Here is a 26,205-nt window from a genome sequence, read left to right on the forward strand (position 1 = left end):
CTCGCTGGGCCGGTTCTTTTAATGAACTGGAACGATGCATGATGTCTTCCAGAGGGTGGGCGCTCTCCCCAGCTGCAGGCTAAGGTTGAAGATGCGTTGGAGTGGTTCACCCAGTTCAGCAGTGCAGGTCTTCAGTAGTTGGGAACACACCTTGTCCGGGCCTGCTGCTTTCCTGGGGTGAAGCTTCCTCAGTTGACCTCTGACCTCATCTGCAGTGATGCATAGAAGAGTCTGTGTTGAGGTGGGGGAGGAGGAGGAGAAGGGGGCTGCTGCGATGATTGGGGGGGAGGTGTGTTGAGGGAAGAAGGAGAGATGGCTGCAGGGGGGGGGGGGGGGGGGAGACGTGGGCTGGTTGAACCGGTTGAAGAAGTCATTTCAGCTCGATCACCCTCTCCACGGTCCCCCCCCCCATGACTCTGGTCTTTGTGTTGTGGCCTGTGATGGTTCACACCTTCCCAGACCTCCCTCCTCATGCTGTTCTCCAGTTTCTGCTCCACCTTTCTCCTGTAGCTGTCCTTAGCTTCCCTCACGCAGCATTTCACCTTTACAATACATTAGATTCTAATAGAATAGAGGAGCCAAAATAATTGGGGGATTTTTTTTTTTAAATGTAACAAGTCGGGGCCCAAGTGTGAATAGTTGGGCCTCAAAGCAAGGGGGGTGGGGGGAACCAAAAAACCCTGATTTATACCATTGCCAGGAACGTTACAACCAGGCACAAACACACAAGTCAGATTATTCAGATTCCCAGTGGAGGCATAAAAAGATTTCCATAAACATTACTAGGTCACCAGATGGAAGATTAACCTTTCAACTTTGCTGTTTTACTCCCATTTCCACACAATGGAAAATTTAGTTTTCACCATGAATGGGAATGGTGTATTTGAAATACTCATCCGGTACCAATATTCATGCCATGATCAGTTACCAAATCACATCCCCCCCCCCCCCCATTCAGATATTTGATGTGAACATCTGAAGCTCTTGATCTGCATGACTTCTGCATTGCACTGTTGCCACATGATCGACTGATTGAATAACAGCATAAATGTGCACTTGCAGTGTTCCTAATAAAGTAGACAGTGAGTATTTAAGTCCATCTATTAATGTAGGATTAAATGAGTGAATAAAAAAAAAAAAGTTACAGCATTCGACATTCATATGAATGCATGTTTAGCTTTTGTTGAAATCGTACAGATTAGGTGCCGAATGCACACTGCAAAGGCACGATTATTTAATTAAGAGTCAGAAATATACAAGTAAGAACACGAGAGTGACGACATGACCAGAGCTGAGGATGCTAGACAAGAATTTATCCCCCCAATATTTCTAACAGTTATTAGTATTTCAGTGCACTCTGGGTAAGAAGCACTTGATCTATAATAATAATAATAATAAATTATTATTATTATTATTATTATTATTATTAAAAAATTACACCCCTCCTGATTAGCCATATTAAATGTTTGATGCTGATTCAGTTATTGTATCTTAAAATCTGATTTTCTGTGCAATTGTAATCCCATTATCCATTTTACAAGGAATTGCTGACATTTTATTTACATTATGTATTTAGTTACTGGATTTTAGTTAGTTACTGTAGTGCATTAGGTGATATTTAAAAAAAAAAAAAAAAAGGCCACCCCACACATTCACACTTCTGTCATCTAAATCTTATCTTCTACCCAAGGCTGGATTTGGCAGGTCCTTTCTTGCTTTGCAGTTTAACACTGCCCACATTTACATTTTATTGTACACTGTCTGCAGAATATACTCGATCTACACAGAGAAGTTGAGTTCTATAACCCTTATATACATTTATGTGCACTGCCAGTACATATCAAGTCAATTATATAGGACATTCAGTATCTGTACTTTTTAAACCAAGTAAGAATTAGTAGTTCCTTGAACTTGTAAAGGCGTCTTATGACTAACTCATTACTCAGAGCTATTCATGTTAGTTTTGGTTTACGAGTGGGTAAAAATGCAAGGAAATTAAAGGGTGTAGCCCTCTATCTACACAGAGAACTAGATTCCATGAGCAAGTAAACAAGCAGCACATAGAGTTTTCATAAAAGGGACCAAAAAGAAAAACACACAACCCACCCACACACACACGACCAGCACAAATGGTTCAAATAGTACAACTACAGCACTTCGTGACATTTGTGAGCTGGTATTTCAACTTAATATTTGCAGGTTATCTACAGCACTGTAAAGTTTTGTTAAAACAGGATGCAGTGCAGGGTCACACAAACAAACCCTATAAACCATCCTTACACCAACTTCTGCAGGAACATGGAGACAGACGTGTTAGAGATTAAACTTGAACAAAAAGAGTTTCGTTTTCACAGAGGAGCCAGATGCTGTGTACAGAGCTCAGAAGAGAAAGGCAGTGAAAAAGCACCACAACAAAAACAAAAGCTACTCGGACATTCATTTTAAAACTTCCACTATAGGGAAACTACAGCAGCTAAAAGCCAGCTCAGGGTTTTCTGACTGAACATTACCGTGCTTTCCGTAATGATCTTCCTCCTCCGGCATTTTGTGGTATTCAGTTTTCTCAGAGTTGACTCAAACTCTCCGCCCTGTTCTGGAGTTTGAACCCTCAGCGTTTCAGCCTGTTGGAGCTCTGAGCGCCTCTCACGCCTCAACTAGCTTGTGCTCTGTACACTACTAAACAGCATGGTTAAAAGGTCAGTGAAGTGCTGTGTTAAATCTACACCAGGCTTATTCACTCTTCAGTGATGCAGGTGTTGAAGGCAGGAGCCTCTCCCCTTTGTGTGAGAAACTGGTTAAACCAGTACTGAGCACGTTCCCTAGAGATACCCATCAGATAGCTGCCATTGGTTTGCATATTTTTATCCCATATCCAGGATTAAATGTACGTTTTCTGCCTTCCGAACAAGAGTGAAACTGTATAAGGACGCAATTATTAGAAACTGGCCGCCCAACAGTACACATGGAGAAAAATGCACACAAGCGATTAAATAAACAGATTTTGCAGCATCCTATGCTTTGAGTAAAATTTTACAGCAGTTAGTTCAGGTCGACTAACCTGATTGGTCAAGCGGCATTCCAAGAATGCTTATGTGTGACCCTCCATTACAAAAAGCACTTGCATGGGTCAAATGTTCAAAATGGAGGTGTTAGTGTCTTTTCATGAAAAGGACATTTAATAAATAAATATTTCCAAAATGATGCATTGATCAAGAAACCTGACCAATATACCACGGAGAGACACACGGTTTTTAAAAAAAATAATAATAATAAATAAAATACAAAAAGTCGGGGGGGTTGAGACAGTCTAATTTTAAAGTTTATACAGTAAGCTCCTTAGCAATACATATTAAAATGAACTCCCTGGAAAGTTTTGAAAAAAGGGAGCCCATTTGGTGCCATCTGGTGATTTTTAGGAGCATTTTATGATGGTACGGTCGCTTTTTACTGCTAACATGGTTGAAAATGTTGCTACAAGTGGAGGTCTGTGATGCTGGGGTTTACAGCATGGGGTTCATTTCATGAGCAATAAATCAATCACCTGACAACAATATCTTTTTCTTCAGGAAAAAAAGTGGCATATTCCAACATGTAACTAATGCCAGGCCACAAATCTGCAGCGTCATTCCAGTTGTTTCGAGGAACTTTGTACAGATCATAACTGCTAATAAACTCATTTCCACATATCTATCCTTTGCTTCTTTCTGACTAAGATTATCCAAGTAATCCGGTAGTAAAGCTTTTTAAGCTGTAGTTTTCTTTGGACAGCAGGCACTGGACATTGGGCGGCACGGTGGTGTAGTGGTTAGCACTGTCACCTCACAGCAAGAAGGTCTGGGTTCGAGCCCCGTGGCCGGCAAGGGCCTTTCTGTGCAGAGTTTGCATGTTCTCCCCGTGTCCACGTGGGTTTCCTCCGGGTGCTCCGGTTTCCCCCACAGTCCAAAGACATGCAGGTTAGGTTAACTGGTGACTCTAAATTGACCGTAAATGTGAATGGTTGTCTGTGTCTATGTGTCAGCCCTGTGATGACCTGGCGACTTGTCCAGGGTGTACCCCGCCTTTTGCCCATAGTCAGCGACCCTGTAGAACAGGATAAAGCAGCTAGAGATTATGAGACAGGGTCTCTGCACATTTCTGACCAGCAAAAATAATACTTTTTAAGACCATTTTAAGACCACTGAGTATAAAAAATAAGACCACTACCGCGGAACAAATACGTACAGTAAAAAAAAAAAAAAGCACACTAGGTTAAGTTCAAAGCATTTTTTTAAATAAATAAGTGCATCTTCAGTTTAAAAAACAGAACATTAACTGCCTTCTCGATATTTTAATAGTAGGGTATTGCCATGAACATAAACAGTGAGGAAACAAGGAAGTTTGACTACTGATCGAACTGCCTCAGTGTATCGGATTTCTCCTTAATGTCAGCCTTCAGGCCAACCAACTCCTCCCTTTTTTCTTTGGCTCGACGTCTGAGTGTGTTGGATTTTGTTATAAATCACACTCACTCACACACACACACACACACACACACTCACTAGAGGTCCTCATAACCAAGTCAAACAGTTGCAAAAGTTGCTTACCAATTACAGTATTAATTTCCCATTTACATGAAACACTGAAAACAAGACGTTTATGAGCAATTCCAGCGTTACGGACGTGACACTTGAACTCAAAATGGCAACAAATGACCCAGTGCATGTTTTATTGTCTCCCAGTATTTAAACAGGTGTTGCATATTTTAAGGCTGTACCATACTGGAGAAGTGATAGAACAAGAACAATTCCCATAGTACATCTAGGGCATGCCAGAAAATGCCAATAAAAGATGCGTTATGGATGTGACAGAAAAAGTATCACTTTTCTTGGGTGACTGTACATTTTTATCAAACTCTGTGAAATTGTAAACCTAATGTCGAAATGGAGATATCCATTTGATAGAGGGGTCCAAGGTGAATATTAAAAAATCTTTGTTTAAAATATTTTGTATTTCATGCAGAGTTTCGGAAGGAAAAGTCAGCGTTATGGATGTGACGAAATTCCGTTATGGATGTGACGCGTCTGAAATAGACATGGCATATGTTTAGAAAATCAGCAATTTAACCACCATAACCCTTTGAAAAACTCTCTAAATATCAGCTAAAACTATCAAAGTTCTTAAATAATATTTAGGATGGCTATTGTTTTGCTGTTTTGTGGATTTTAGCATACATTTCTGTGGCTTGTGGCAATAATATAGAATTGTACATGATCAAAGTTGATTTTAGCTTGGGTTTTACATTATAAGAAAGAAAGACTGACAGTGACATATTAGGTTGGTTACAAATTGGTTCACCTTATTCACATCTGTAAAATACAGGCCTAGGTGATATCTCTGGGAGTGGTTTTGATGTATTACATGTTGCTTTATTTTTGCATGGTGAGGTTGACATTTACATGGAATTGCCCTTATCCTTATCTTAATTTGTTAGGTTGGTGGAAGCCTACCTTGAAGTTTTCCAGCAAGTCCTCAGCAGTTGAGTGGCCCATATACTGTAATCAGAGATACCGGGACTGCACTCGAGAACCAGTCTCATCCGCCACCCAATACCTCACGTGAATGTCGAGCTGCTTGCGCTTGGTGGTTCGATTCATAGACTCATCAAACATGACAACGAAGCTGCCTTGATTGACGGTAGCCAGAAGTTCACGTTTGATAAATGGAGCCAGACCAAATCGCGCTAGATACAATGTCTTGTCTTTCCCACAAGTAAACGATTTGGCATACTCGGAATCGGGGAACATTGCCTGGAAGACTGCGCCCACACCTTCATTTGAAGTGTATGAGTGGTGTCGGGTAATCGTCTGCAGAACCCACAGTATTTCTGCCTTCAGCGTAGCGGTTGGGGCGAATGCGGCGAAAGCACTTGTGCTGGCGTTGCACTTTTTGTGACCGTAGAGGCGAACATTGGCATGGGGACTGTTGTTGCCCGACTAGCAGCATAGCGCATATGCTTTTCCCCTTTCGAGTGAGCGTCAAGGGCTTTACAGCCCATTGTTGTTAACTTGATGTCTTTCCGACATACCTTACATCTCGCTTCATATTCTGAAGTTGCTGTTGTTAGCCAACTTTTGTATTTTGGCTCCTCAAGCCACTTGTTACTAAACTTACACTTCCCCATCTCCGTTCAAGTTCAACCACTTCTTCCTCGTCTGCCCTACTCTCAATGGTTCTACTACATGGATAAAAGAACACACTGCCCCCTGTGGCGTGGTTCCTGCGCTATTAGAACTAGCGCTAGACACACAACGGCTCTTGTGCTACTTGTTCAGCATCTTGATAACAAACGACGCTGGTTGAATAAATAACGTTAGCGCGGAAAAAAAAATCCAGACATATGTTGTTTTTTTTTCATTTACCGTAGGCTACCCGGATGAAATTTAATACCTCCCATGTGAAATTTAATACCATAGCTCAAAAAATAGCGAAATATGATGCTTTTTAAGACCTTAAAAAACACATATTAAAAATAAGACTTTTTAAGACTTTTTAAGGATCCGCGGAGACCCTGATGAGAGGAGACACTGGACATCTTCGCCTGGCTTCAGTATGTGAACACTGTGTAAACAAAGTTCACTTGTCCCCCAGGTCTAGGGTAGCGACAGTTGCTAATGTAACATCAGTGCAAGGGTGCTCACCCGCACACTGAAGAGTCATGGTATGCAAAGTGATTGAGGGCATTTGTTGTGATTGTGGATTTCCCAGGGTATTTTCGGTCTACCTGAGTGCATCCTGGCAGCAAACCAGCCCAAAAACACTGATTTTCCTTCAAAACATTGCAAGGTAGAAATCCAACGTGATTTTTCAGCAAGTGTCAGAGCAAAGAAAATAAATTAAAAAAAAAAAAAAAAAAAAGCCTCACACCACAGTCGGCAAATTTAAAGCACGTCAGCCCTGACAATCAAAAGTGCTCTGGGGAGAACAGTGCATTGCATCCTTGTAGGGATCAGGAACAAAGGCTTGGATGTGTTCCGAGAGATAATGTTGCCCAACTAGTGGACATCCAAGTGAGGAAAGTGTGACTGGAAGACTACCTGGATAATTTCTTTGGGTACAGAAAAGGTGATTGCACAGTGTTCCATCAGGCCTGATTTGGCATGTGCAACTGGGAGGGGGCGCAAATAAATAAGTTCATTGAGCTGTAGGATATCAAAAGATCTCATCTCATTATCTCTAGCCACTTCATCCTGTTCTACAGGGTCGCAGGCAAGCTGGAGCCTATCCCAGCTGACTACGGGCGAAAGGCGGGGTACACCCTGGACAAGTCGCCAGGTCATCACAGGGCTGACACATAGACACAGACAACCATTCACACTCACATTCACACCTACGGTCAATTTAGAGTCACCAGTTAACCTAACCTGCATGTCTTTGGACTGTGGGAGAAACTGGAGCACCTGGAGGAAACCCACGCGGACACGGGGAGAACATGCAAACTCCGCACAGAACGGCCCTCACCGGCCACGGGGCTCGAACCCAGACCTTCTTGCTGTGAGGCGACAGCGCCAACCACTACACCACAGTGCCACCCACATATCAAAAGATATTAGGCTCATTTCATTAAATTGAATCTGTCATGTGCAGCCACTGTAGGCACTCAGCATGACAATCCATGCCTGTCAATTTAAAAATAAAAGGGCATGAAAAAATAAGGCCTCTATACATGTACACATTAATTATGGTCACTTTGTCAAAGTCCTGGAATTGAAGGTGACCAAAATGTCTCATCCTGGTTTATGGTTGCTTAGTTTTGTGTACCTTCAACGCTTGTCCACACCGTGCATATAAACGTAATGATAAATGTTAGGCTTCTGTACGACTTTGGAAATGTACTCGTACTCAAGAAATTAATGCTGATTCCCATTGCGTTTACGATGCTCCTCACAATAACAACTTCCACAACACACTGCAGAAAGATCATAGTACGTACCCAGAAGATACAAAAGCGTGACTTACCTTTGAAGCTCTCTTAAGCCTCGGTCACAACCGGCCATACGTGCTCCTACGGCCGGCCTACGTGCAAAAAAACACAAGAAACGCACGGAGGGCACGTGTGTGACATGCTGATTTTCGAGCCGTTGACTGGCCGCAGAGGTTCTTTGTCATGTCAAACAAACTCTACGGGCGCTTACGTTTTTTTCAGGTTGCAAGACAAACTTACGGCCAACGGGCATCTTTCTCCACAAAAAAAAAAAAAAAAAAAAAGCAGCAATTTGGGAAACGCCAAAAATTGCATGGCCAAAAAAAAAAAAAAAAAAAGTACGTCCGGTTGTGACCTAGGCTTTACTCGACTTGGTCAACATCTCTAGCATCAGCAGCTTAGCACTTTCCATGATAAACTCCGTCTTTTTTGGGTCAAAGTCATCTTTGTTGTTCCTGATCTCAGGTTATACTACCCTCTTCCCAGGGTTGTGCAAAGAAATCCACGACTGAAATTGCTCAACATTTAACTATTAGTTGTGATTTAAGTGTAAGAGCTTTGCAATTTTCTCCCACTATGGTTCATACAGAAACTATGCCATGCATGATCTACAAGACTGCTTCTGTTTGGCTGCATTACTTCTTAACACACACACACACACACACACACACACACACTTCTTTTAGATCATGCAGAGCAACTAGGAGATTTTGTTGACGGAAAGAGTCGTCAGTTTTATACCATTTTATTGGCTTCTCGTTGAAATTACATCAAAATGAATAACAAATCCAGTGAGTGGGAAATCTCCACTGTATTTTGATACCAGATATGAAGGGTTCTCCGAAATATTGATCACTGGTACAAAGTCTGAAAGGCATTTTTCACTCCTTTTTATGAATTTCCACAGGATTTGAATACCTTATCTAAACTAAATCATGTTTTAAAGGTCATAAAGTACAAATTCCTGCAAAATTCTTTAATGTTTTGAAATTGTAGATGTTATATTCGGAGGATATGCCAAAAGCTAAAAACATGACCATTTTAGCTCACACACTACATTTCCCCATTTATTTCAAAAGCGTGATCTGCAACTTCTGACTGGTTTTGTTCTAGAGGGTCACAGGTTTTCTAGAACCGTACTGAGCCATTTCACTGTGTGAAACACTCAACTTGTCCGTGGTCACCGTGTGTAACAGCATTTCCTATTTCGAAGCCATTACTACAGCAATGTTATCTACATCAGTGGACATAGCAAGATGCTTTTCAGAAATCGAACATTTGACTTAAAAATATTTTTTAAAAAAAAGGGATGCCAATTTTAGCAGAAACACCTTTAACAGAAGCGCAAAAGTCAATAAGCAGGGCTCTCAAGTCTCACGCATTGAGCGGGACAGTCACGCTTTTCGGTCTTTTGTCATGCACTCCCGCCACACATTGTATTTCTCACGCTGAAAAAAAAATATAAATTTCTCTTGCGCGCTGCTATCGCTATGGAAACGGCAGGAAACAAGCGCATCTCCCATGAGTTGAGCCTGCCACTTACCAGCCAATCAAAAAAAGGAAAGGGGCGGGGCTACACAATAGCCAATCAGAAGCACTATTGTATCTGGGTCGATAACGCAACAACCAATGAAGGGGGAAAAAAAAGGCAGCCATTTGGGAAACGCCAAAAATTGCACAGCCCAAAAAAAAAAAAAAAAAAGCATTGTTATCCCGGGACTTGTTCACGCGATTCTGCTAAAACCATCTTCTGAAAGTGTTGTTCAGTGGACACCATGAGGATGAGCTCCGAGCAGCACAGAGACCAGAGGAAGTCATATCCTGTTTTAATGTTACAACAAATTCACAACTTGTTTGACACAAGAAATAACTTGCCTGCTGTGAGAGAATGTTGCCCAGATAATTAGCATGGACATGGTAAGGTTTTACAGGAGCTGAGCTGTATTGCACCTGTCTAAATGATCCCCTGGCGAGCAGCTCCACTTGTTCACAGGCAATAACAGACACTGGTCAGTAATAATAACAGCGACACTAACGTGTTTAAAGCAGTATGTGAATACCAGCAAGAGTGAAGTTTTTTTTGGGGGGGGGGGCGCGTCATAGCTCAGGTGGATAAGGCGCCACACCATAAGTCCGGGGACCCGGGTTCAATCCCTCCCCGTCTCTCTCCCTCTCCTGCTCATTTCCTGTCTCTACACTGTCCTATCCAATAAAGGTGAAAAAAGCCTAAAAAAAATCTCTAAGATTTTTTTTTTAATTTGGCAGCAGTTATGAAAGACCCATTTGTGAAAGATTAAGTTATTGTTCATAATATAGAAACTGCGTGACTCCAGGGGAAGATATAGGGAAGAGGAAAGTCCAACTATTACAGATTACAGGACCCAACATCCTTTGACGTTGAGGAGTTTTGGGGAAGAATGTCCTCAAAAAAGAACAAAGTAAGACATTTTTTGCACACAACATGACTTGCTCATTATTAAGATAAAAGGAAAACATTTAAGTAATAGAGGCCCTTGGTTCCTTTTTCAAAGGTGACTGGCTTGAACCAATTTGGGAGGTTATCAAAGAACAACCTTGGTTTTGGTGCTTCCTCATTCAAATGCTGATGCCAAGAGGGTATTTTCAATGGTCAGTCTGAACAAAACCTCAACCCGAATCAGCTTGTCTCTGGACAGGACATTGGCCTCTATCATGACCCTGAAAATGGCTGGACTTGAGCCGAACTGTTTTAAGTGGGAGCCAACACCACAAATGATGAAGGTCTCCAAAAAGGCAACAAACACTTACAATAAACAACACCAGTCATAATCTCTCTCTCTCTCTCTGCCACACACACACACACACACACACTTATTCAATACACGGAAATTGAATAAAGACTAGAGATGCACCGATTGCAATTTTTTGGGCCGATTCCGATTTCCGATTTTCCATGGAGTGTGACCTGCCGATACCGATTTTGGCCGATTCCGATTTCATTTTTTCAAACCACTTCACAGCACACACAAAGACTATTTTCTTTTTATCTTTTCTTTAATAGAACATTCTGCCAGATTTTCAGTAATAAATTTTCAACACCTCAAAGGTTGAAAACAAACAAAAAGACATTGTTCTTTGTAAAATCTTTCTTCATGTTTGGTATTAACATATTAATTCCTGTAATAGGAAATTCACACAAACATTTTTTCTTTTCCCATCCAATATCTGGCACAAAAACAACTTCCCCCTCATATATTATTTGCCAACTGCTACGGAACACACTTTCATAAGCCTATTTACATCTGAAAACTTATGCCTTATAGAACAACCCATTTCTTCATTCAGTATCAAAATACAAAAATAATTTCCAGTCATACTTATACCACAGCCATTCTATCATCTTTGTCAAATGTGTATTTGTAGAGTAATTTCCAATGGAATCAAGTGCAACCAAGGTCGTAAAACAAACAAAAAGACATTTTTTTCTTTCTCTCTTTGTACAAATCTAACTAGATGTTTGGTAATAGGCTAACGTATTAATTCCTGTAATGGGAAATTCACACAACCACAAATGTTTTCTTCTTTTCACATCCAATATCTGGCACAAAAAAAAAAAATTAACTATCGTGAATTTTTTTTTTTGTTAACGGCGCGCGCCGGTGCTCGTTAGGCGCTCAGGACTGACACTGTTCTGCGCAAGCGCAACACAATCGCACTAGAAAGCATGTTCAAGCTGCCAGTGTAGCTGCAGCCTTTTTAGTTGCGAATTACAAGTATCTCCACTTTCATCTCTATGTGATACACAAGTTTTGATCGGCAGAAAATCGGCATATTTTAATTTTGACCGGCCGGTCGCCGGTCATGGCCGATCACGTGAAAATCGGCCGATTCCGATCGGCAGCCGGTCAATCGGTGCATCTCTGATAAAGACTTTGTATTTGGTTGAATTGTCAGTGCCATGTGTTATCCTTTCTTCTGCAAGTCTGAGCAGTTATTAATAAACACTACTACTACTACTACTACTACTACTAATAATAATAATAATAATAATAATAAAAAAGACCCCCCATTCCTGCGACCTGTCCAACCAGCCCCCCCAACGGGGGGGGGGGGGGGTCGGGGGGGGGGGGGGGGTCGGGGGGGGGGGGGGGTCGTCACTCTTGCCTGCATTCAAAACTTGAGAGCCCTGCAATAAGAGCTAGCTAGCCGATGGACTATAAAGGGAGTGTGGCTTCTTTGGGATTTATTTCCGCTAGCAGAGCAAAAATAAGAAACAGAACATTTAGCCATATCCATTTCATCCACTGCCGATACTACATATTGTACTGAGTTACATGTGAGCTAGAGCCAAAAATCACAGCTGATTTCAGGTGAGAGGTGGGATACACCCTAGACAGGTTGCCAGTCTATCACAGGGCTAACAACCATTCACACCTATGGGCAATTGAGAGTAGCCAGTTGGCCTAATCTGTAGGTCTTTGGTCTATGGGAAGAAACCTACGCAGGCATGAGGAGAACATGCAAACTCCACACACAAAAAGTAGGTTTGAACCTGCAATCTTCTTGCTGTGAGGAGACCGTACTAATGACTGCACCACTACGCCAACCCATTTAGCCATATTGTGTCTGAAAATGTCAGTTACTTATTAATTTCTTGTTTATAGAACAGTCATATTATAACCAATCACACTCGCAATCATACCAAACATGGTGCCACCATGAATTTGATTATTTTCCAGTAACTGCACATCCTGAAGAGTTTATTCCCCTTAGAACACAAATCTGTCAATGGTTACTTTTTAAATTAATAATTAGCCCCAATTCCTGCATTGGAAAACTTAAGCTACTACATTATCTCTTCCTGTTACAAAGTGCTGACGGTGTAGATAGCCAGTGAACATGTTCTTTTCTTTAACATCACTACATCTGCATAAGGGTGTGCTTCATGTGAATCAGAAGGTGTGCCATAGGCATCACAAGTGGATAGTGCTACATACAGGGTTAAATGCATCCTGAGATCAAATTACTCAGAGACGCCATGCACGTGACCACATTCCAGTTGCAGTGTGAGCTGCTGCATTTCCTGATGCATCCCAGACAGCCTCAAAAGAATCCTAGTCACCATGTGTTGCCAGGAGGTTTGCAGTTTTCCCAAGGAATCAAGCTACTTTTGAACGGTCCAGCTACACTGGTTGGCGATTTAAGTTAATACATTTTAATTAAATGATGTATTCAAACATGCACACTTGCCACATACAAGCTCTTCTCATATAGACACTTCTCAGTGTTCTAAACAAAAGTTCCACTCTCTTCCGTCAGTGAATTGGTCTACACAGCCTCACAGCTTTAATTTCTCTGTTAATGTATGTAATATGGGAAATTTAACACCTTTAGTGAAAATTATTTCATGAAATAACAAGGAGTGGCACATTAGGTCATGTTGCTGCCTCAGAGCTCCAAGGCCCCTGGTTTGATTCTGAGTTCGGGTTACTGTCCGTATGCACGTCCCTATATTTGCACACAATTCATCCGGGTTACCTGGTTTCCTCCAACCTCCAAAAAGCCTGTAGGCTGGTTCCGCTAAAAACGTGACACTGTTTCCAGGTAGGCTCCAGATCCCTGACCAGGATAAAGCAATTACTGAAGATGAAAATCAATGAAATGGTATGCTTTTAACGAAGCAGTAAAAAAACTATGCATGGTGTTACTAATTACAGTTTTTCTCAAATGCTAAAACACATTTCACAAACGTTTCCTCTATGTTCCCCAATGTCTAAACACAACACCCTTTTCTAAAGCTACATAAACACAACCACACCTTCTTACTTCAAAACTAAAACTTTCACACCAAAAGAGCAGCTCGAAGCTTTCAAAAATGTAAACACTATACACAATCATTACACACTACAGCAAAACAATTGAAAACACAATGCTCAATTTGTGAGAAGGTTCTTTGTTTCATAACTGCCAATGCATATTTTTTGAAACTTTACAGTAACGGATCTTAGATCTCTGTAGAGGATTAGGCATTTAGATTTGTGAGTTTCATATGAAGAGTATAAATCTATAGAAAATACTGCATGTACACTACTGTAACAACTCAATGCAAAAACAGAATCTATTGCACACAACAGTACTCTTGAAAACATGTTCAGGGTGTGAAGTTTTTTTATTTACTTTATTCACACCACAATCACTGTGCGGCATCATGTCGCTGAGCTGCATCGGGCCACATCACCTCATCCACATCGCAGGCTATATTCTCTCTTGCCAGGCACCGCGGGAAAAACGCCCTGGAATGGCGCATCCATCCTTGGAAGGCCTCCACTGGGATGTCACCACAGGCCAGCTCCATTGCCCTTAGGAGGTTCTCTCTAGTGTATGGTTGTCGGTCATAAACCTTCCATCTCCACGATGAGAAGAACTCCTCTATAGGGTTCAGGAAAGGGGAGTAGGGTGGCAGACAGACGTTTAAAAACTGGTTACTGTTGGTGGTGAACCACTCTCTGATTCGGTTTGTTCTGTGGAAGCGGACATTGTCCCAAATGATCACAAATGGGATGTGCGGGCCCAGGATGGTGTTGTTGGCGGTCCAGGAGGATGTCTCTTAGCTCCTCTAGGAAGGTGAGGAGACATTGGGTGTTGTAAGACCCAAGGACAGCATGCCGGTGGACAAGCCCCTCCGGCCGCACAAAGAGTAGTATTACCCCCCCCGTTGGCCAGGAACCTCAGTGATGGCTCTTTGGCCAATGATGTTACGGCCTCTTTGCCTTCGTTTCTGCAGGTTGAAGCCAGCCTCATCCAGGAAGAGGTACTCATGAGGTCTGGCCATCGCGTCCAACTGTAATATCCTCGGTGAAAATGTGAAAGTGCACAGGTGTTCAGAACAACAGTCAATCAGGTAGCACAGTATTGTCCAGAAGTAATGTAGGCCACTGAGCAACACAGTACGTCCACTAACTGTACTGTGAAGATGGATGTATACTTACTTGCACATACTCGTAACGTAGGTCTTTGTGTCGCGCAGAGTTGCGCTCAAAGGGAACCCTACAGACCTGTTTCATCCATATCTTTTGGCGCCGGAGAACTCGGTCTATTGTGGCCAAGCTGACATCATCAATGCTCTCAAAGTTGACATTATCGGCAATGACTTTGTCTCTGATCTCCCAGAGTCTGATGAGGTTGTTCTCACGAACCATATCCACAATGAGGGTTTCTTGTGCCGCTGTAAATATGGCAACCCTCCCACCTCTATGTGGCATTCTTTCAACTCTAAAGAAAGAAACATGTGTTGTCAATTGACATGTTTTACAATAACAATTGATTTGAAGCCAATAGACTACTTTCACAGGCTTGTAAAACTGTATTGTGACAAAGAAAGCAATAGAGTACAATACCTGTTGTGTTGTCTGAATGCCCTGATAATGGTGGCCACGGTGAATCTACTCAGGTTTGGACGGACTCTTAGTCCTGCTTCAGCCATTGTCATGCCATGGACAATGACATGGTCAATGACTGTTGCTCGCCTCTCGTCCGTAATGATGGTGTGAGGTTGTCTTGCTCTCCCTCCTGGACCTTGTCCTCTCCCTCCTGGACCTCCTTCTCTCCCTTGTTGGCCTCCTCCTCTTCCTCGTTGGCCTGCACCTCTTCCTCCTCTGATTTGAACTCCACTTCCTCGTTGGCCTGCTCCTCTTCTTCCATGGCCAGCTCTTCTCCCTCCATGGTCAGCTCCTCTCTCTCCTCTGACTCGAATTCCTCTTCCCCTGACTCTGCCTTCATCCACTGTGTTTGTTTGGAATCTTCAGCAAACTGTGCACTCTGAACTTGCTTTTATACATGTGGTCACAGCATTAGCAACAAGTGCCTTCAATTTTGAGTCATTGTGTGTAATTAAAATGACGCCAGGTGTGTTCATTGTGTTCAAATATTGCTGACTGTGGCAAGCATTTCGCATCACGAGCTTTCATTTGAGAATATGAGCAGAGTTCTTTTGCAACTTGTGTTTTAGCAAGGAAAAATGTGTTTAGATTTATGAGAACGGAGGATTGTGTTTTGTGAATTGTGTCTTCATGTGAAATGTGTTTATGATATTGGCAAATGATGGCTAGATTTAGTAAATGTGTTTAGACAACTGGTCATTTGGTTTAGAGAATTGGCTTTTGTGTTTTAGCATTTGAGAAAAACTAACATTTTTAATATAATGGTTTGGATGCTGGGCTTTAAAATAAACTGATAGGCATTAAACATTATCTCGCTGGACAGAATAGCTGCTGCTGAAACCACATGGAACACAAGACGAGCACAACATGCACAAATTAATAAGAAACATTCCAAGCACCTGACTGCTCAGGACATGCCATCTAACATCTAAATACAGAGACATTCCATTTGAGTTTTTGTTTTGGATTAACTAACATTTGGTGGTTTGGTTTTGAAGTGACTGAGATGCTTTGGAGGGTGGCGTAGTGGTGAGCACTGTCACCTCACAGCAAGAACGTTCTGGGTTTGAGCCCAGCAGCTGACGGGGGCCTTTCTGTCGGGAGTTTGCATGTTCTCCCCATGGGTTTCCTCCGGGTGCTCCGGATCCCCCCCCCCAGTCCAAAGACATGCAGGTTAGGTTAATTAGTGGCTCTAAAATTGACCGTGTGAATGGTTGTTTGTCTCTGTGTCAGCCCTGCGATGATCTAGTGACTTGTCCAGGGTGTACCCCACCTCTTGCCCATAGTCAGCTGGGATAGGCTCCAGCTTGCTCGTGACCCTGCACAGGATAAGTGGTTACAGATAATGGATGGAGGGAGATGCTTTGGTCAGTGGAAATGCAGTAGAGACATGAGGGGGAGGGGTGTTTTAAACCCCACACCCAAAGTAATCAAGAGTTAAATGGGATTTAGGAGATTAGAGAGGCCCAATTAATTCATCTGTGCCACAAATGTGTGTACTGTATGGTTTTATTTTCATTACATGGCATTACTACACGGATATCATGGAAACCTGATAAAAGCAAGCTCAGCAATCACATGCACACACAAGACCTGCTTCCTCCCACTTTAACCCCTGCTCTTAGCTCGAAGATGGTTTTTGAACTTTTGGTATATAGAGTACATTTGTTTAATTCTCTTTTACTTTAATGACAGGTTTAGGTCAAATGTTACATCATGTGCACAGCAAGTTACAAAACCATTTATAAAGTTTTACAAACAAAACCAAGCGATTTTTTACTCCCCCCTTGTAATTTGATATACCACCTCGACCCTGTTTCACTTTCTGTTCCAATGTTTTTTTTAGTACCTCCTTTTGTTAACTATGGCACAAATAGAAAAGAGTTTTGCCCTCTATTATGGACAGCAGGGCGTAAACAGGAAAAGGCAGGTTATAGCTCAAGCTGAGAGAGAGAGAGAGAGAGAGAGAGAGAGAGCGACACACACACACACACGGCAGTCATTTGTTCTTAAGTGGACAGTGGGGGGGAGGAAACAGATTTCCAATTGCCACTTCAAACCCAGTGTTTATATTTAGCCAGCAGTTGCATTTCCTCAAACCCAGTGTTTATATTTAGCCAGCAGTTGCATTTCCTCAAACCCAGTGTTTATATTTAGCCAGCAGTTGCATTTCCTCATTCTTAAAAAATAAATAAATAACCCTCTTGTTCTTTTACATACTTCCAAATAAATTACACCATCTGGGGGTTGATACAGCTGAACATTAAAAAGTACAACCATTTCAAATTTCTATTAATAGTACACACACCAAAAAGCAGAAGGTATTAAAAAAAATTTTTTTAAATAAAACCCATAAACTACATTAGATTAGATTCAACTTTGTCATTGCACATGTCACAGGTACAAGACAATGAAATGCAGATTGTATCCAACCAGGAGTGCACAGCAGTAAACAAATGTAATATACAAATAAAACATACAGGAATTACAGGGTATGATATTTACAGTATGTACAATATGAATGTACTATAGTGCAAAGGTATGGTATAAATATTTGCAGTATATACACAAAATGCTGTATGAATAAACAGGAGTGCAAATGGTGATAGTGCAGTGAAGGTCAGTTCAGTTTGTTCGGGGGGGGGGGGGGAATGGAGTTCAGCAGTGAGACAGCTGGAGGGAAAATAAATAAAACTAGACAGGGACACTAACGAGTGCAAACCCCGCCTTTTCCCTATTAAAATACATTGGGCGAAAATTTCGAAGTTCTGCCATGACCTTGACCTTTGACCTCCAAAATTTAATGGTTTCCTTCCTGGGTGATTGGCAACACATGTACAAAATTTGGTCCAAATCGATCCATTGGTTCCTGAGATATCTTGCAGACACACAGAGACAGATACACACACACACACTGACGCAGGTGAAAATAATAACCCCTCCGACTACTGTCGGCGGGGTTAATAAATCTTCCTGAACCTGGTGGTTTTGGTTCAAAGGCTCCTGTAGCACCTTCCAGAGGGCAGGAGAGTTAACAGTTTGTGTGCTAGGTGGCAGGAGTCTTTGTTGATGTTTATGGCTCTCCTGAGACATCGCTTCCTGTAGATGCCCTCAATAGCAGGAAGTGAGGCTCTCAACACCCTCTGCAGTGCCTTCTGGACCGAGACAGAGCAGTTCCCATACCAGACTCTAATACAGTTGGTTAGGATGCTCTTGATACAGCAGTAGAAGCTCACCAGGATGTCTGAAGAGAGGTGGTTTTTCTTCAGAGTCCTCAAAATAAAGACACTGGTGAGCCTTCTTGACCAGGTTGGAGCAGTTGGTTGTCCAGGTGAGGTCCTGGAAGATGTGGATCCCCAGGAGTTTGAAGCTGGTCACACGTTCCACTGCTGCACTGTTAAATGTGGATGGGTGTGTGTGTCAGCATTCCTCCTGAAGTCCAAGGAGCTCCTTGGTCTTATTAGTATTGAGCAGCAGGTTGTTATCTCTGCACCACACAGCCAGGCGGTCCACCTCCTCCCTGTAGGCTGACTCATCGGTGTCCTTGATGAGGCCCATCACTGTGGTGTCATCCACAAATGATGGGGTTAGTATAAATGTTCAGGTCTGCAGTCATGAGTAAAAAGGGAGTAGAGGAACAGGCTCATCACACAGCCTTTCTGGCATATGTGTTGTCATTGTCCAGGTGCGAGAGGACAGAGTGCAGTGCTATGGAGACTGCATCTTCTGTTCTTGTGGTAGGCAAATTGGTGGGGGTCCAGGGTGAGGAAGACAGGATTTGAGATGTGCTAGGACCAGCTGCTCTAAACACTTTGTAATAATGGGGGTGAGTGCTACTGGACAGTAGTCACAGACATGCTGGAGTGGAATATTTTGGTACTGGCACGATTGAGGTGGCCTTGAAGCAGGTTGAAACAGCAGCATGGGCTAAAGACATGTTGAATAAGTCTAATCAGGACCTCTGTCAGCTCCCCAGCACATGCTCGGAGCACACATCCTGGGATGCCATCAGGGCCTGCAGCTTTGTGTGGATTGATCCTGCTCAGCACTGCTTTGGACATCAGTGGGGGAGTGTTGGGGTGAGTGGTCTACAGTCAGCCTTGCCCTGGATGCAGACTCCTGGTTGTCCTTCTCAAACAGAGCACAGAAATTGTTGAGCTCATTGAGAAAGGAGATATCAGAGGATGGGAGGGAAGGTTTGTTGGACTTAGTCACTGATGACCTGAATGCCTTGCCACATGCGTCAGGGTTGAAGTTTGAGAAATGTTCCTCAACCCTCTGTTTGTAGCAGTGCTTGGCCTTCTTGATGCCACGCTTCAGGTCAGCTCTGGCTGTACTGTAGGCTTGTACATCTCCTGATCTGAAGGCAGTGTTGCAGGCTTTCAGCAGTAGACAGACATCTCTGTTCATCCAGGATTTCTGATTTGGGTACAAGGTGATCAGTTTCTGGGTGGGGATGCTGTCTATGGTGGTGATGTAGTTCAGTACAGAGGAAGCGTAGCTCTCAATGTCTCTGTGGGAGAGACAGGTTGCTTGAGTGGCAAACATTACAGCCTGTGTCTCTGAACTGGTCCTGCAGCACAGAGTCGTCCCCTCTGGCCATACTTTTGTCTTCATTATGGGTTTCACACATTGGATGAGTGGTGAGTACTTGGGGGTGAGAAACATGATCTGACTGTCCTATATGGGGGAGGGGTGTAACTTCATAAGCTCCAGCTATGTTGGAGTAAACATGGTCCAGTGTCTCATTTCCTATTGTGTGGTAGGTAACATGTTGATGCAGTCTGGGAAGTATGGTCTTCAAATTGGAGTGATTAAAGTCACCCGCAAAAATAAAGGCAGCTTCTGGGTGCATTTTCTGCTGTTTGCTAATGGCTGCATGCAAGTCTCCCATTGCAAGCTTAGCATTAGCGTCTGGTGGTGTTCCCAAGAGAACTCACAGCAGTAACCATAATTGATGCAAGTTCTCTTGGGAGATAAAAAGGTCTACATTTAACCATGAGAAACTCCACGTTAGGTGAGCAGTGTCTCTCAGCTATGTGCCCCTACTATGTGCCTCTGGTGAAGAGACTGCCCACCACATCAGAGATAGTGAGGAGATGGACAGACGAGGCCAACGAGACACTGCAGGGATGCTTCGAGGAGCCCCACGGGGATGACATTGATGGGTTCAGAGTGCATCACGGGATACATCAACTTCTGTGTGGACACCATTGTCCCAGCTAGGACTGTCAGCTGTTACCCCAACAAGCTGTGGGTAATGAAGGACATCAAAGCCCTCTTAAATGAGAAGGGGGCTTTCAGAGCCGGCAATAAGGAGGAGGTGCGAGAAGTACAGCGTGAACTGAGAGCAACGATCAGGGAGGCCAAGGATAAGTACAGGAGGAAATTGGAGTGGAAACTCCAACAGAACATCATGAGAGGTGTTGAGTGGAACGAAGACCAATCACTGGTTACAAGCCAACCAACAGTGAAGGAGTGGATGGCAATGTGGAAAGGGCAAATAAGCTGAAGATCTACTTTAACAGATTTGATGGCGTGACCCCAACCCACCACCACCATTCTTCTGCAGGATGGTTACAACCACACGCTTTACATTCTCTCCCCTCCCCTGCCTCTTCTTGCCCTACCTCATCCCCATTTCATGACTGACTTCGCTCACACCTCAACAGACCCCCTGGCTGAGCACCCCCCCCCAAAGAAACACCTTCATCCCTCCCCCACCCATCACCCCCACACTGATCAGCGAGGAGCAAGTGAGAAGACAGCTGAAGAGACTCCATGCAGGAAAATCAGCAGGCCCAGATGGTGTTAGCCCCAGGGCCCTGAAGACCTGTGCCCTCCAGCCAAGTGGAGTACTTCAGCATGTCTTCAACATGAGCCTGGGTCTTCAGAGGGTCCCCGTGCTGTGGAAAATGTCATGCCTTGTCCCTGTACTGAAGAAGCAGTGTCCTAGTGACCTCAAAGACTACAGGCCCGTGGCATTGATGTCACACATTACGAAGACCCTGGAGAGACTCATCCTGGAGCAGATCCGACCTATGATCCAACCACTTCTTGACCCCCTTCAGTTCGCCTACCAGCCATCTTGAAGTAGAGGACGCAATCATCTATCTGCTCAACAAAGTCTACAGACACCTGGACAAGCCAGCCAGCACTGTGAGGATCATGTTTTTTGATTTCTCCAGTGCTTTTGACACCATCCAGCCAGCTCTGCTGGGTGAGAAGTTGACAGCAATGCAGGTGGATGCCCCACTGGTGTCCTGGATTGTAGATTTGACTGGCAGACCACAGTACGTGTGCTTGCAGGGCTGTGTGTCGGACAGAGTGATCAGCAATACAGGGGCTCCGCAAGGGACGGTCCTTTCTCCTTTCCTTTTCACTCTACACCACTGATTTCAACTACTGCACGGAGACCTGCCACCTCCAGAAATTTTCTGATGACTCTGCAGTGGTTGGACATATTACCAGTGGTGATGAGAGCGAGTACAGGATGGTGGTGGACAACTTTGTCACGTGGAGCAGGAAGAACCACCTACAGCTCAACATGACGAATACAAAAGAACTGGTGGTCGATCTGAAGAGAATCAGGGCTCTGGTGAATCCTGTTAACATCCAAGGGGTCAGTGTGGACATGGTGGAGGAATACAAGTACCTGGGGGTGTACTTGGACAATAAACTGGACTGGTCCAAAAACGTGGACACTGTATACAAAAAGGGCCAGAGCCATCTCCATTTTCTGAGATGGCTAAGGTCCTTCAACAGCTGCCAAACGATGCTGCGGATGTTCTAGCGCTACGTTCACACTGCAAGGCTTAATGCTCAATTCTGATTTTTTTGTGAAATCCGATTTTTTTGTGAGGTCGTTCACATTAACAAATATATGCGACTTGTATGTGATCCTCAGTATGAACGAAAAGCGACCTAAAAGTGTTCCGCATGCGCACTGCAGGATACGACGACGTCACACGCAGTGAGCATGGCCAGTGTTTACGGAAGTAAAACCGCCCGGTTGCGGTATGACTCATCCAATCTAGCTTGAATAGCTGCATCCCCCCAAATGGAAATCAGCTCCCTAACCTCTGCGTCCTTCCAATGAGAAGATTCAGAACCTTCACAGCCCGAAGTGTCCCTCGCATTGATGTCATGCGCAGGGGCGCAGATACGTTTTTTTGAACTGGGGGGGGGGGGGGGGGGGGGAGACAAAAAACTGGGGGGGGGGGGGGGGGGGACAAAGCTGCCAGCAAACCAACCCCAACATGCCTGTCAAACTTGTTGTTAGTAACCATAGCAACCAAGCTCGAGCTCGCAACCTGTGCAGTCTGCGCAGCTCAACCAACCGAATATCAGTCTTTTTGTTTTGTGTGAGCTGTTGCAACTATATGTATACACTGCTGTGCACCTCAATAAACCGAATGGTAATTAGTCTTTTGATTTTTCCGTGAGGTTTGCCTTATGCAAAGAAAGACAGCATAAACGTTTTTTCCTCCCTATAAGTAGGGGGGACCGAACGAGGTGAATTTAAATATGACTCGTCCCACCCTCTATCTGCGCCCGTGATTATGCGCCATGTTGTTGTAACTTTTTTGAGAGACCCGCCGCCTACTTCAGCGCAGAATAGTGACGTTTGTGGCTTGTTGATGACGTGTAAGTCGGATGAATGCGACCTGGCGGTTCAGACTGAAGTCGCATATGAAAAGAGCGGATAGGAATCGGAATTAGCACCACATATCCAAACGGCCTGGGTCGGATTTGAAAAAAAATCGGATCTGTGTCGTTCATATTGTCAATAGAAGATCGGATACAGGTCACATATGGGCGAAAAGATCGGATTTGAGTCACTTCAGCCTGCAGTGTGAACGTAGCCTAAGAGTCTGTGGTGGCCAGTGCCATCCTGTACGCTGTTGTCTGCTGGGGCAGCGGCTTGAAGGTGAAGGACACTAACAGACTCAATAAGATCATCAGGAAGACCGGCCATGTTATAGGCATGGAACTGGACTCTCTGACACTGGTGTTGGAGGAGAGGAGTCTGTTTGTCTCACTCACAAACTTAGGGTGTATTCACACCTACGTTGTTTGGTCCGGACCAAACAAACCAAATTTCCCTTGGTTCGGACCTTTTGGGTTGGTCTGAATACAAGCCACCGAACTCTGGTCCGGACCAAACAAGCGGACAGAGACCAAGCTGCAAGGTCGGATTCGGTCCGGACCAAAGGAACTCTGGTGCGGATCTTTTGGAGGTGTGAAAGCAGACCGGACCTAATCCGACAGTTTTGCTTTTTTGTACCTCGGGAGCTTCCATCGTTTGTCCAGCATTATGGGAAACAGAGTCTTGACACTCCACCGCAAAGTGCAAACACTGTTTCGGTTGTCAAGGGAACCTTACAACAGTCATTCAGCCCAGTGGTAGGCTAGACTACAGAGTACAAAAAATGAGTAGGGGGCAAACGTGGGCCGAGGAAGAAACGCGTACCCTTGTGGATATATGGGCAGATGTCCACATATCTGAGCTTTTGGAGAGAACACACACAAATGCCGACGTGTTTGCTGTATTCAGTGAGAAAATGAAGAAGGGGTTCACGCTCTCCCCAGAACAATGTCGGCTAAAAGTGAAGAAACGCCGTCAGACCTACATTAAAATCAGGGACATTCTTTCAAAAAGTGGCGGTACTAGCAACGCAAAAAAGAAATTCATCTATTACGATGGATAAGGTGAATATCCCGACACATACCTCCTCCGTCTTGCGTGAAGAGCCAGAACTGTCACAACATGATGTGCGCTCATCAGCGCCATCCTCCGTAGCTGCCTTGCCCTTTGAAGTCGTTGATAAATTACTTGTACAACAGCATAGTAAATCACACAATTGTGAAAACAGTAAAAACTGGAAAAAACATATAGCTTTGATGACATTAAAAAGAATAACAGCACGGAAAGCCTCCATGACTACTTTTGAACTTAACGCTTTGCGCGCGTGTCGTCTCTGACCAATAGCTGAACGACCTCAGGGCGAGTGGCTTTGTTGACAGATTTTGGTCCGCTTACTAAAATGTACAGTGTGAAAGCAAACCGCACCAAAATGAAAAAAGAAAAAACCACACACATTTGGTTCGGACCAAAGCAAGTGAACTATCGAACTATCCTGGTCTGAATACACCTTTAGACTGTCCTTCCCACCCTCTACATAAGGAGCTGATCAGCCACAGGAGCACGTTCAGTAAATGGCCGATTCTTCCACACTGCACAACTGAGAGACACAGGAAATCATTCCTACCTGTTGCTGTCAAGCTGTACAATGCCACTGTATAACTGTGGTACACTGCCTTACCATGTATCCTTAACTCTGGTGCAATATATGTATATAGGAATCATTGTATATTTAAAAAAAAAAAACCCACACACTTCATTTTGCTTTTACTTAAGTTATTGAATTTCATCTCATCATCTCTAGCCGCTTTATCCTTCTTTAGGGTCGCAGGCAAGCTGGAGCCTATCCCAGCTGACTACAGGCGAAAGGTGGGGTACACCCTGGACAAGTCGCCAGGTCATCACAGGGCTGACACAGACAACCATTCACACTCACATTCACACCTATGGTCAATTTAGAGTCACCAGTTAACCTAACCTGCATGTCTTTGGACTGTGGGGAAAACCGGAGCACCCGGAAGAAACCCATGCGGACACGGGGAGAACTTATTGAATTTTATTTTATTTATTCTTTAAGGACTATTTTATCTTCTATTTTTAGACACATTTACTTCTTCCTTGATTCAGGAGCTTGGTTGCAATTTTGAATTTCCCTCCAGGGATTAAAGTAATTCTGAATAACAGTTTGTATACCAAGCTCTATTTATATAAATACACAAACCTCTGCCTCTGATGAACTTTGAACTTCATCAGAGCCAAAATAGAGACCAAAGACACAGTTGTACCAGATGTCAAGGTTTCATATAGTTTTACGTTCATTCCAAATGTATGAAAAATCATATGTTTTGCTTCTTTCATTGCTGCACAGAGATCTGATTCAGATACATTGTGGCTATGAACATTTTGTACAATTACTCTCAAAAGTTTTTTTTTTTTAAATGTTCTAAAACACATCCACCATACTTAATCTAAAACATTTGCACAAGCAGCTCCATGACAGAAAATGGTGCCAAACTACAGTTTGGGGAACTTGCTTTTAAAACAGATCCTGAATCAGATTTCCAAAAGACTTGGTGCTACCCTTTAATTACAGGCAGCAGTTCCAATCCCAATGGCTGTATATAGGCTAGATCCTCTACTGACATCCACTACACCATGCTAATTAAAATACTGTGAAAGTGGGTGAGGGCAGCATGGTGGTGTAGTGGTTAGTGCTGTTGCCTCACAGCAAGAAGGTCTGGGTTCGAGCCCCGTGGCCGGCGAGGGCCTTTCTGTGTGGAGTTTGCATGTTCTCCCCGTGGGTTTCCTCCGGGTGCTCCAGTTTCCCCCCACAGTCCAAAGACATGCAGGTTAGGTTAACTGGTGACTCTAAATTGACCGCGAGTGTGAATGTGAATGGTTGTCTGGGTCTATGTGTCAGCCCTGTGATGACCTGGCGACTTGTCCAGGGTGTACCCCGCCTTTCGCCCGTAGTCAGCTGGGATAGGCTCCAGCTTGCCTGCGACCCTGTAGAACAGGATAAAGCAGCTAGAGATGATGAGATGAGATGAGAGTGGGTGTAATGGAGCATCTTGCACACAAAGGGTATATTACTTCCACTGGTTACTTAAATTCATTTTTAACAAGTCAGTCAAATATTCAAAGGTTTACTATACCAAGCTAATCTCGCCTTTCAGTAGCTC

At 43.6% G+C, this 26,205-nt stretch overlaps 1 protein-coding gene across 4 annotated transcripts in view; it reads right to left on the reverse strand.

Moving 5' to 3' along the window:
* Positions 1 to 26,205, reverse strand: part of LOC132868573 (choline transporter-like protein 2) — a 112,216-nt gene that overhangs the window by 70,986 nt on the left and 15,025 nt on the right. Inside the window, exon 1 of one of the 4 annotated variants that reach the window (XM_060901558.1) lies at positions 2,511 to 2,771. The exons of the other annotated variants lie outside the window; for them this stretch is intronic. Within the exon in view, the coding sequence (XP_060757541.1) occupies positions 2,511 to 2,544 (34 nt within the window). The 5' untranslated portion in view covers positions 2,545 to 2,771. Of the gene's footprint in view, positions 1 to 2,510; positions 2,772 to 26,205 lie in introns of those variants that run through there. 4 annotated transcript variants of the gene reach the window in all.

This window comes from Neoarius graeffei, chromosome 20, assembly GCF_027579695.1.
Source record: "Neoarius graeffei isolate fNeoGra1 chromosome 20, fNeoGra1.pri, whole genome shotgun sequence".
In the NCBI taxonomy this organism is placed as follows: Eukaryota; Metazoa; Chordata; class Actinopteri; order Siluriformes; family Ariidae; genus Neoarius; species Neoarius graeffei.